The 10454-nt window shown below is 38.4% G+C and overlaps 1 protein-coding gene across 1 annotated transcript; it reads right to left on the bottom strand.

Annotated features, from left to right (window-relative positions):
* Positions 1 to 2583: 2583 nt before the first annotated feature.
* Positions 2584 to 3192, bottom strand: LOC131858631 (uncharacterized). Its single transcript, XM_059211927.1, has one exon. The coding sequence runs from the start codon at positions 3190 to 3192 to the stop codon at positions 2584 to 2586; it is 609 nt and encodes a 202-aa protein (XP_059067910.1).
* Positions 3193 to 10454: the final 7262 nt, after the last annotated feature.

The following is a 10454-nucleotide window of genomic DNA, read 5'->3' as shown; positions in this document are numbered from 1 at the left end:
TTTTTTAAAATATAAACTTTGTTTAATTTAAGTTTTTTTAAAAATTTAAATTTATTATTAAAAATTTAAAAATTAATATTTAAAAAAAAATTTATTGTTCAAATTTGTTTCAATTTTTAATTAAAGAGGTATCTTTTCAATACTAATCATAATTTGTCCACTGTTTTTGATAATAAAGTAGCCAAAACAAGGGGGTTGACCCAGATTACACAACAAGCCTCAAAGAGAGCATTAACATCACACAGACAACAACCAAAGGACAAAGTCTCAACCAATTCCTATCTTAACTATCAAAAACATAATCCACCTACTACTATAGAAGATCAGAAGATTGATGGCAATCCTGTCCATATAATGTCTAATAAAACAGATATCTACAAAGAAACTAAAATTAAACCAATTATCCCTAGTAGTAAGCATATTGTTCATACTGTAGTATCTGGAAAAAATAAAAAGAGTCTTAACAAGCCACACAGGGTTGATGCTGAAATTAAACATAACCAGGATCCAGCAGATCCAACATCGAAACCTTAAACAAAAATGGAAAAAAACACCCATTAATCATTTTTTCTAGCCACCATGTGCTGGGAAAGTAGCAGACTGGTCCAATCATTAGCAAGGAAATCAAATGGATCCTTTGTGGTGTCACCTCCCAAGCCTCCTTGGTTCTCTTTGTCCTGATGCAGAAGACACAAAGTAGTGGCTAAGGAATGCATGACCTTCATGGCAATTTTCACAATTCTGTTGACATGCATATCCAGAGAGTCCAGCTTCTTTTTCACACTGTTCAGTTCCTCGAAAATAGCTTTACATCCCGCACATTGAACAACCTCCTCCTTTCCACCTCCATCAATAGTAGTCTGAAAGCCCTCAGACTTCCTTCCATCCTCCTCACAGATTCATTTACCCTTATCATGGGGGGGGGGAGTAGTAGATAAAGGGGAGGTGTTCTTACTTTCTTCCTGCAAGGTCCTAGAGTCGGGAGCATTGGTGTCTAGTCTATAAGACTTCCAAACCTTCGTGTCCTCCATGTCATCCTTTGCCTTATCACTGTCCTCCTTCTCCGAGTCTTCTATATCATCTCTGGCATAGTTTTTTCTCACAACAAGTTATTTCATATGGGGTTTACCAACGAATATATTGAACCTATGAGGGGTCACACCATCTTCCACGTTAGACTCAACTAAAAGGATTTTGGGACAATTTATGGCTTTTTTGGAGGCGACTTTGGTAGCAGAAGGCTTACATTTGTTTTTTTCCCCAATTTTAGGAGGGGAAATGAGGGGGGTGTGGCCAGGGGATTGACAAAAGGTATTGGGCTTCTTTGAGGGCTTTTTATTTCCCTTTTTAGCACCAACAGGGTCAACAGAGGGGCCCGAGTAGGAGGGGGCATGCTAGACAGAGATAGATTTGGGCGGACAGAGGGCCTGATGGAAATTGCAGAGACGAAACATTAAACCCTAGTGAAGGATAGTGAAATTGCTGTCCTGACTCATACATTGCTGAACATCCTTAACAGTGGACTCCAAAGCATGCACTAAAAAAAAGGGAAAGTAAATAATATCATGGTTATGAAAATGATTAAGCAATGAGAAGTGGTAGTAATAGAAAACCCCATATCTCCCTTCAAGGGTGAAATAATTCATGACAATTTTACACACCTGATCCCACAGATAAGGAAGACAATCTTTGTTGAAGCCCCCCTGCAACTTAACAAGCTCCTCACCGTTTTTGAAGAATCTGTTCATGCTGGTTTCGTCAGTGACCCTGCTAGTCTTTTTCCATTTCCTTCCCTTGACAGACAGACCTGTAGCTTGGGAAATAACATCCTCATTGATTTCAAAAGAGATATCACCCATGATGACTCTCCTATCGTTCCAGCTATTAACAAACTACATGGAAAGACTTTCATCAAACCCACTCATGGCTTCCATGAATAGAACAATGCCCCCTTCCTTGACATACATCCACACACAAGGGTCGTTGTGGATGCTCTCATCAATAATGTCCGACTCAACCCAGACTAAATCCCCCCCATATCAATTTCCTCCAGAGTGATGTTGGTAAGCAACACTGAACTGAATATGGGCTTGCAGAGAGAGAAACCAACATGAAGAGCAAGAATGGCCAACAAAATTTTAGGCAAAGTGTAATAAAAATGACAATAATTATCATTTATGGTGCTTCCCAAAGCAAGTACTCACCAAATCCGATAAGGATGTGAAAGGACACCTCTTATCTCCTCCACCAACTTGCAAAAAGCTTCATTTTGGAAAAATCTCGAACTCCAGTTAAAGCAATAATTATTGTACTTGCGATGGTCTATCATAATAATGATTAAAAGATGTAGCTGTAAACCGTCGGTATTACAATTATAGGTGGCCAAACACGTCATCACCAAGTCAAAGTGGTGAAGAGTATGGGGACCACCATTGGCCACCTTGGAAAAACCCACCCAATTCAAATTTGAATTTCCCGCCTTCATCATGATCCCCCAGATAGACCAATATATCCACTTGTAACATAAACCATAGCAATTCATTGGTTGGTAAGGTAATTTTGATCTCTCCCTATGAGGGATTTCTATTTGTCAGAAAGTGATGCCAAGTGTCTCCAACACCTCATGCCTTTCATCTCAAGGCCCGCCGCAACCAGGGAGTCCGCCACCGAATTTCCCTCTCTACAAATATGTTGAATGCGAAATTCCTCAAGCCAAACAATCATAGACCATATGTCCTTGAGAATGTTGCGAACCATCCAGCTAATTCCAGAAACACCTTTAGTCGCCTCAATGATCAGCTTAGAATCCCCCTTAATGACCAATATTTTAGCGTCAATAGTGAGAGCCAATTTAAGACCCCAAAAGAGCGCTAAGGCTTCAGCCATGTTACTCGAGGCTGAACCAAAATTTCTAGCATAGGCCAAAACCAAATTGCCCAAGCTGTCCTTTATAACTCCACCTCCCATTGCAACCCCACTACGAGCAACACCATCAAAGTTGAGTTTAAACCATGAGGGAGGAGAGGATGACCATCTAGTGTTGAATATCTCCAACCTTTTATAATTTTCATATTGGAGGAAGTTATCAGGCGAATTCCATATCCTAACCCAACTGCAATCCATCTCCAAAGGGACATATTGCAGCTTTTTCCATTTGCAGACCAGAGCATTCTCCCTAAGAAGCTTCTCCATTATGCTCCCACTCTATCCATAGAGTTGTTGGTATCATGGAAGATCTGGTTATTGCTTTCCTTCCAGATATTCCAGCAGATATGAGGAGGGATGAGTTTCCAAAACTGTCTGATCGGGGGGTGAGAAGACGAGCACATACAGTTGATGATAAATTGCTGCTGTGATGCTAAAAATGTGGTAAATAGAAAGGAATACACATATAATGAGACAATAAAAACATAATGAAAAGCTTAATTGAAAACTAAATTAGAGATGCAAACCATAAGCCTTCCTTGAAATGTCCCATTTTCCTCTATTCTTGAGGACCTTGAAGGTGTTGGATTGATTGGCTCTTAGCAGAGCAATGACCTCCAAAGTGGCATCTCAAGAGTTGAGTAGCTACTTGATCATGATTGATTATGCAAATGATATTAAATGCATGATCCAATAAACTAGATTAACATGGTATGATTAATCCAAAATGCTAATTACTAGATGATTGAAATGAAAATGCCTATAGTAATGATGCTGAAAATATGAATGCAAGGGATCCTTATTGCTCCAAAATGGGGGATATTTATAGGAATTCTAAGGCCAAAGCTGAGGTGGCAGGAATCGATGGTCGATATCTAATTTGAATATATCAAGGTCCAAGATTGAGGAAGTTGGAGAAGAGGTTGGAGGAAGGGACACTTGTCATCTCTGTGGTGACAAGTGTCAAGGAGGCTTGCTCATGAGAGGGCAAGTGTCCAAGGGAGGAGACATGTGGAAAAATTTCCATATGTCTCAAGGGGAGAATATCCACACTATAGGAGGTTAGGATGTGCAATATAGGATAGGGTTAGTTAAACCCAGAGTTAGGTGGAATGGTTGAGGTTAGAGGATGGTTAGGAAGTGGTTAAATGTTAGGAGCCATGTGCTCATTTGAATTTAGAAATTCAAATAATTTGGAAAATGATAATTAATCTCAACAAACTTGAGTTTGTTAATTTTAATTAGGGATTAGAAGAATTGATTTATATGGGAGGAATTAATTAATCAAAGGGGGATATGAAATGAACTATGTAAATAAATCATGTAGATTTATTTACTAGTAGATAAATAGAGAAATTAATCAAATTGCTTGTGAATTCAATTAATTGGGAAGGGGGATTAATCAAATAATTGGGTATTTAATTAACTATCTTCAGACCATTTTTAGGTGTATACAGCTGCAAGTCTTCTAAGAAGGTCCAGATGATGTTGAATTTCTGTAAGACTTTGTACCAGACCATGGAGGCGAAGGGGCAATGAATAAAGAGATGATTGCTACTTTCCTTAGCGCAATTACACAACACACACCAATTGGCCATCAGAAAGCCTCTCCTCTTAAGGTTATCAATGGTTAGGATCTTCCCATGGAGAGCCATCCACCAGAAATTTTTTATTTTTGGGATAAGCTGCGAATTCCAAACTTTCTTCCAGCTGTAGCAATCATTGGTAGGAGTGATGAGAATATTGTAGGCCGACTTGACACTGAAGGACCCATAGAGATTCAAAGCCCAAACAAACTTGTCATCATGGGGGGATAGGGGAATCCTGACCTCCTCAAGAATAGACTAAAGATCCCCCACCATGTTATCCCCCAGGACATCATCAAGCCTCAACCAATGTCGAAGGGGGGATATGTAATTCATCACAATAGGACCAAGCGATTCCTTGAGACTCCCCATGAGGCAGCAGAAGCAAGTAAAAGCCAACGATCTATCCCCAATCTAGTTATCCTCCTAGAATATAATCTTCTCACCATTTCCCAACTACCATTTTAGGCCCCCCTTAAGCATTTTCTGGCTTTTGACAATGTTGTTCCATATTTTAAAGCCTGAAGAGAGGTCATGAGAGGATACAAGGGAAGAAAAGGGGGTGTGGTTGAAGTACTTAGCCCTCATAATCTTACACTAGTCAGCACTGCCCATCACAAGATTCCATCCAATTTTAGTCAGCAAGGCCTTATTCAGGTCCAAAATTTTTCTGATCCCTAGGCCTCCCATGTACTTGGGTTTGCACACCACCTCCCAGTTGACAAGACTAATTCTGGATTTCTCCTCCATATTCGTCCATAGAAAACTTCTTTAGATTTTTTCAAGTTTCTCAGCCATAGTAATGGAGATCTTAAATAAGGATAGGAAATAGACAAGGACACCTTGAAGAAAAGCTGACATAAGCTGAAGTTTGTCAGCACCGATCAGAGTTTTGCCTGTCCAACCAGCAAGTTTCTTCTGCATTATTTCCAATATAGACTCCCAAAAATGGGGGGTGACCTCCTTAACAATGAGAGGAAGACCTAGGTAGGAATCGGGGAGATTAGCAACACAACATTCAAGAATGTGTATTGGTTTATTTTGGAGATTTCTATCCGCGTTAAAAAAATAAATTTTACTCTTGTTATTGTTAATTTGTTGTCCTGAGGCCTTGGCATAATCCTCCAACAAGTGTTTCCATTCTTTAGCTTCAATAATAGACGACAGGCCAAACAGGAAAGTGTCATCAACAAATTGTTGCATAACCACCAGGGGAAGGGTAGAAGCCGCTTTCACACCTGAGATTCTTGTGTTCCTGATCAGGTGGGAGAGATTCTGTCTGAGAACTTCTGCTACCATAATAAATAAGTAAGGTGATAGAGGGTCACCCTGCCTTAGGCTCTTCCTAGCCTTGAAAAATCCCCAAGGAGTGCCATTGACAATCACCGAGTAGTGAACACTTTCGACCGCCACCTTGATAACATTGAGGAATCTTTCGTGGAATCCCAACTTGGATAGGATAGCAAATACATGAAATTCTAGTTAACTTTATCATAAGCCTTAGAGATTTCAAGTTTAAAAGCCATACTTGGGTTGCAACTCTTCTCCATGTAATGAATGACTTCATTAGTAGTTATGACCGCATCGAGAATCTGCCTGCTCGGAACAAAACCCCTCTGCGAGGGGCTAATACATCTATCCAATAGAGGTTTGATTCTGTTAACAACAACTTTAGAAAAGATCTTGTAAACCGTATTGCACAGGCTGATAGGACAAAAATTAGTTATAAGCTTAGGATTTGGCACTTTGGGAACCAACACAATGAAGGTATTATTTAATTTCTTCATAAGGTTCCTTGTTCGAATGAATTTCCTGGTGGCCTTGATCAAATCATACTTCACAATCTCCCAAAAATCTTGAAAGAAGGCCGAGGGGAAGCTATCAGGGCATGGGGCCTTATATGCAACCATAGAAAAAACTGCCACTTCAACTTCCTCTTCGGTAACTTGACACATCAGCAGCTCATTGTCAACATCATTCAGGACATGAGGAATAAGATTGAGTATCTTATCACATAATTATGTAGGTTCTCGCCTTGTCATTAGTGTAAGCATTGGTGAAGAAAAGAGAAGCACATTGCTCAATCTTGTTAGTCCCCACCAATTCTTCATTTCTGTCATTGAATAAGGAACAAACAGTGTTTCTCCTCTTATTCTTCAAAGCAGACTTGTGAAAGAAGGAGGTGTTCCTATCCCCCTCAATTAACAACTGGATCCTGGATCTTTGCTTCCAATAGATCTCTTCGAGGCCCATGATGTCTTTCCATTTTTGTCTCCAACATTCCTCCTCTTTGTGGATATCCATAGAGGTGACCCCCTCAACAATGATTCTCTGGAGACGATCTAGTTTAGGTTCAACCTCCTTCTTTCTCTTAAAGATATCTCCAAAAGAAGATTTATTCCAAGCTCTGACCTCCCTTTTAATTATTTTCATCTTTTTGGAGATTCTAAACATAGAAGAACCTTGAACAAGGGAGTTCTACCAATTTTGGATGCACCATTTAAACTCCAGGTGAGAGTGCCATATAATCTCATACCTAAAGGGTATGGGGCCCAAGATCAGCCCATCAACCCAAGAAAGGAGGATCGGGGAATGGTCAGAAATAGTGCGAGGGAGGTTCGAGAGAGAGGTATTGTTGCCAAGGTCCCACTTAGCTGAGACCAGGAATCTATCCAGCCTGACCTAAATAAGATTAGGTCCTTTTCTGTTGTTAGACCAGGTGAAGGGATTCCCTTGAAGATCTAGATCTAACAAGTCATTTTTCCTAATGAAGTCAACAAAGTCAAGCATGCTATCACTGTAATCAGTTAGACCACCCAACTTCTCCAAGGGATAAAGAGGGGTGTTAAAGTCACCGGCTAACATGAACGTTGCCTCCTTATTATCAGCCAAGAAGATAGAGCTTTCCTCCCAGACCAAGGCCCGACCATTTCTAGTATTGGGAGCATATATGTTGAAAATGTACCAGGAGAAGTTATTCAAAGTGAACCTTATAACATGAAAACTATGAGAAAAGGCAACTGCATTCCCATCCAACTTAATTTTATTCTAGAGAATCGCCACACCACCCGAGGTGCTTTCCGCCTCACTATAATGGAAGGCAGCACCAGGACATAATCTGTCCACAAGAGAAGCAAAGTTTTGATAGGTAATTTTCACTTCCTGAAATAAAATAATATTAACCTTATTGGTTACTATAGACGTATAAATCTGTCTACTTTCCTAAATGCATATTTAATATTTATTTTAACCCCTTTCCTCCTATTAATTAAATTCTATTTAATTAATTCCTTCACATTCATCTATTTGATTTAATGAATTACTCAAATCATTTAATTAAATTCACCCAAGCCTTTTCTGGCCTTTGATTAAATAAATCACTTTATTTAATTAATTCCCCTTTCTCCCTTTTTAATTAAATTTACATTTAATTAAATTGATCCTTGCAAATAAATAAATAAAATTTATTTATTTAATCCCCCACTTGCATTCATGCAAGTTGCATCTATTTTAGTTGAAATAAAGTAATTTTATTTTAATTAAAATCCTTTTCCCTCCACTTGTATTTTCCTACATCTCCCACTTGCCTCCTAAATCCCCTTCTAGATTCTTCTAATCCATTCCAATTTTGCCTAATCCATCTCCTAATTATTGTACAATCCTAAGCAAAGATAAGTCACTTCTCAAAGTCTCTAAAGTCTTCAATAACCATTAAAGGCTTTATGTCTTCAACAAGTTGAGCCTCCAAAGTCTTCCAAACCATTTAAGGCTCTTACATAACCATTAATGGTTAAATCAACCTTCTTGCATGATTAGAGACTTTCTCTCTAACTCGACCCCCATCCATTGCCCTATTTTCTCTATAAATAGAGCTCCCATTCTCTCATTTTGATATAGAAGTTTTATGCATCAAACTTATAGTTATTTTGCTAATGATGAATCCAAGTCTATGTGCATCAAACTTATAGTCTAATTACTAAGCATTTTAAGCCTCTCTTTGTTATATCATCATAGTAGCATTTAGAAGTATTTTTAATATCATCTAATATCCATGTTAGACTAGTATATCATTTCTAGGATAATTAGCTAATCTCATCATCATCTTTATGCTAGCTTAATCATCATAGTTTCAATATCATATACATGATAGAAATGCATTCATGCTTATAATCAAACATCACTCTATTGGCAATATGAAGGAATTGACTATGTGTTGGATTGATGTTTTGTCATTGATGCCAACACTAGCTATTATGATTGGTCACCGGCAGATAAATTTTGGTTACCAATAGAAGAACTAGTGTTACTGGCAGAAGGGACTATCAGTTGGATACTATCGACATGTTTGGATCAATGGAATATGTTTGGTTTGATGTTTCTAGAGTATCTTTTGGTCAATTGGTATTGACTTGATGATTAGATGCTATCAGATGCTATCATACACTCTAGTGAGCCTATATCGGTAGGGGTTTAAGGTTTTACTAGTAGAGATTTTATTGAGAATATTTGACAGGATGCATAAGTGGTGTTGGTGCGACTTCTAGATGGAATTCAGGATGGAGAAGGTGATCCTTGATTGTGCCTTGACTTATTGGAGAAATCACTTTGGCGTGGTGGACCCAAATTAGGTCCGGTACCTATCTAGGCTATGGACCGATATCATGTTACATGTTCTCTACACATTACTGAGATGATTTATGGATTGGTTAATGTTGTTTTGGTCTAAAGCTGACATGGCATATCAGTGTAATATGGATGTATGTAATGATCTTATTATAATATATTTTAGGTGGCTAACCTAATTGGTTTAGGCCTTAGGGTTTGTATAAATTGATGTAAGATCTTATTGTAGATCATGGTCATGGTCATGGAATGAAATATCATATGCGAAGGAGATTTGGTTGATCATAGGTGATCGAATTGGGTTTATGTAAGAGGTCAAAGGCTTTCGGTATTGAGCTTAACTGGGACTGTAATCAGGCATGGTAGATGCTATCACTAGCAGTTCATTCTTTTGGATTGTTGTCCAATTATATTGAGGTAGTTATAACCTCTTTGTATTCAATGAGACTCCTTTGTAATGAGCAGTACGCTCTAGGCAGTGTGCCTCCCTGCATGTGCAGGCCCGCTATTGTATCACATACTTTCTGCAAAAGTATCATCCGACTATGGTTTTTCCCTTTACTGGGTTTTCCATGTACAAATCATGGTTTTATGTGGTATGGTTGCATTGTGTTAATTCTGTATTTCATTCTTAAGTTTTATTGCTTACCGATATCTGTTTCCTCTATTTCAGTATTTAATGTTTACGTGCTCCGGTTAAAGATTATAAAGTGGTTTGATTAATATAATCTATTGACAACTGATTCACCCCCACCCTCTCAGTTGTCCACCAATTATTCTAACAATTGGTATTAGAGATTTGGTCCTCTTTTGCAGAAACTTAACCGCTTGAGGTAGATCCTATGACAACTAATACTTCAAATCCACCGGCAACTATTTTTAGAAGAGAAATCCCTAAGCTTGATGGAACAAACTATGGGATATGGAAAATACGAATGGAGACTCATCTTAGATGTCTTGGAAAGGATATTTGGGAGATCACTGAGAAAGGATATACACCTTATGATCCGACATCTGGTAATCCTGCTCCTACAGACTTGAACAAAAATATTGAAAATGATTGCAGAGCTAGAGAAGCCCTCTTGTGTGCACTCGTTGATAAGAAAATCATGGGATTGACTGAAAAATTATCTGCAAAGGTTATATGGTATAAATTTCAAAATCTGAATGAAGGTGACCCTACTGTCAAAATTGCTAAACTTGATAGTTATCGAGTAAGATATGAGAACTTGAAGATGGAAGATAATGAAATAATTGCTACATTAATGGAAAGAGTAAATGAGATTGTCATGGGAATTCAATGTTGTGGAGGATCTCTGA

Source organism: Cryptomeria japonica, chromosome 9 (genome assembly GCF_030272615.1).
Source record: "Cryptomeria japonica chromosome 9, Sugi_1.0, whole genome shotgun sequence".
Taxonomy (NCBI): domain Eukaryota; kingdom Viridiplantae; phylum Streptophyta; class Pinopsida; order Cupressales; family Cupressaceae; genus Cryptomeria; species Cryptomeria japonica.
The sequence above is the reverse complement of the archived record's forward strand: the minus strand, read 5'-3'. Positions and strand labels throughout refer to the sequence as shown.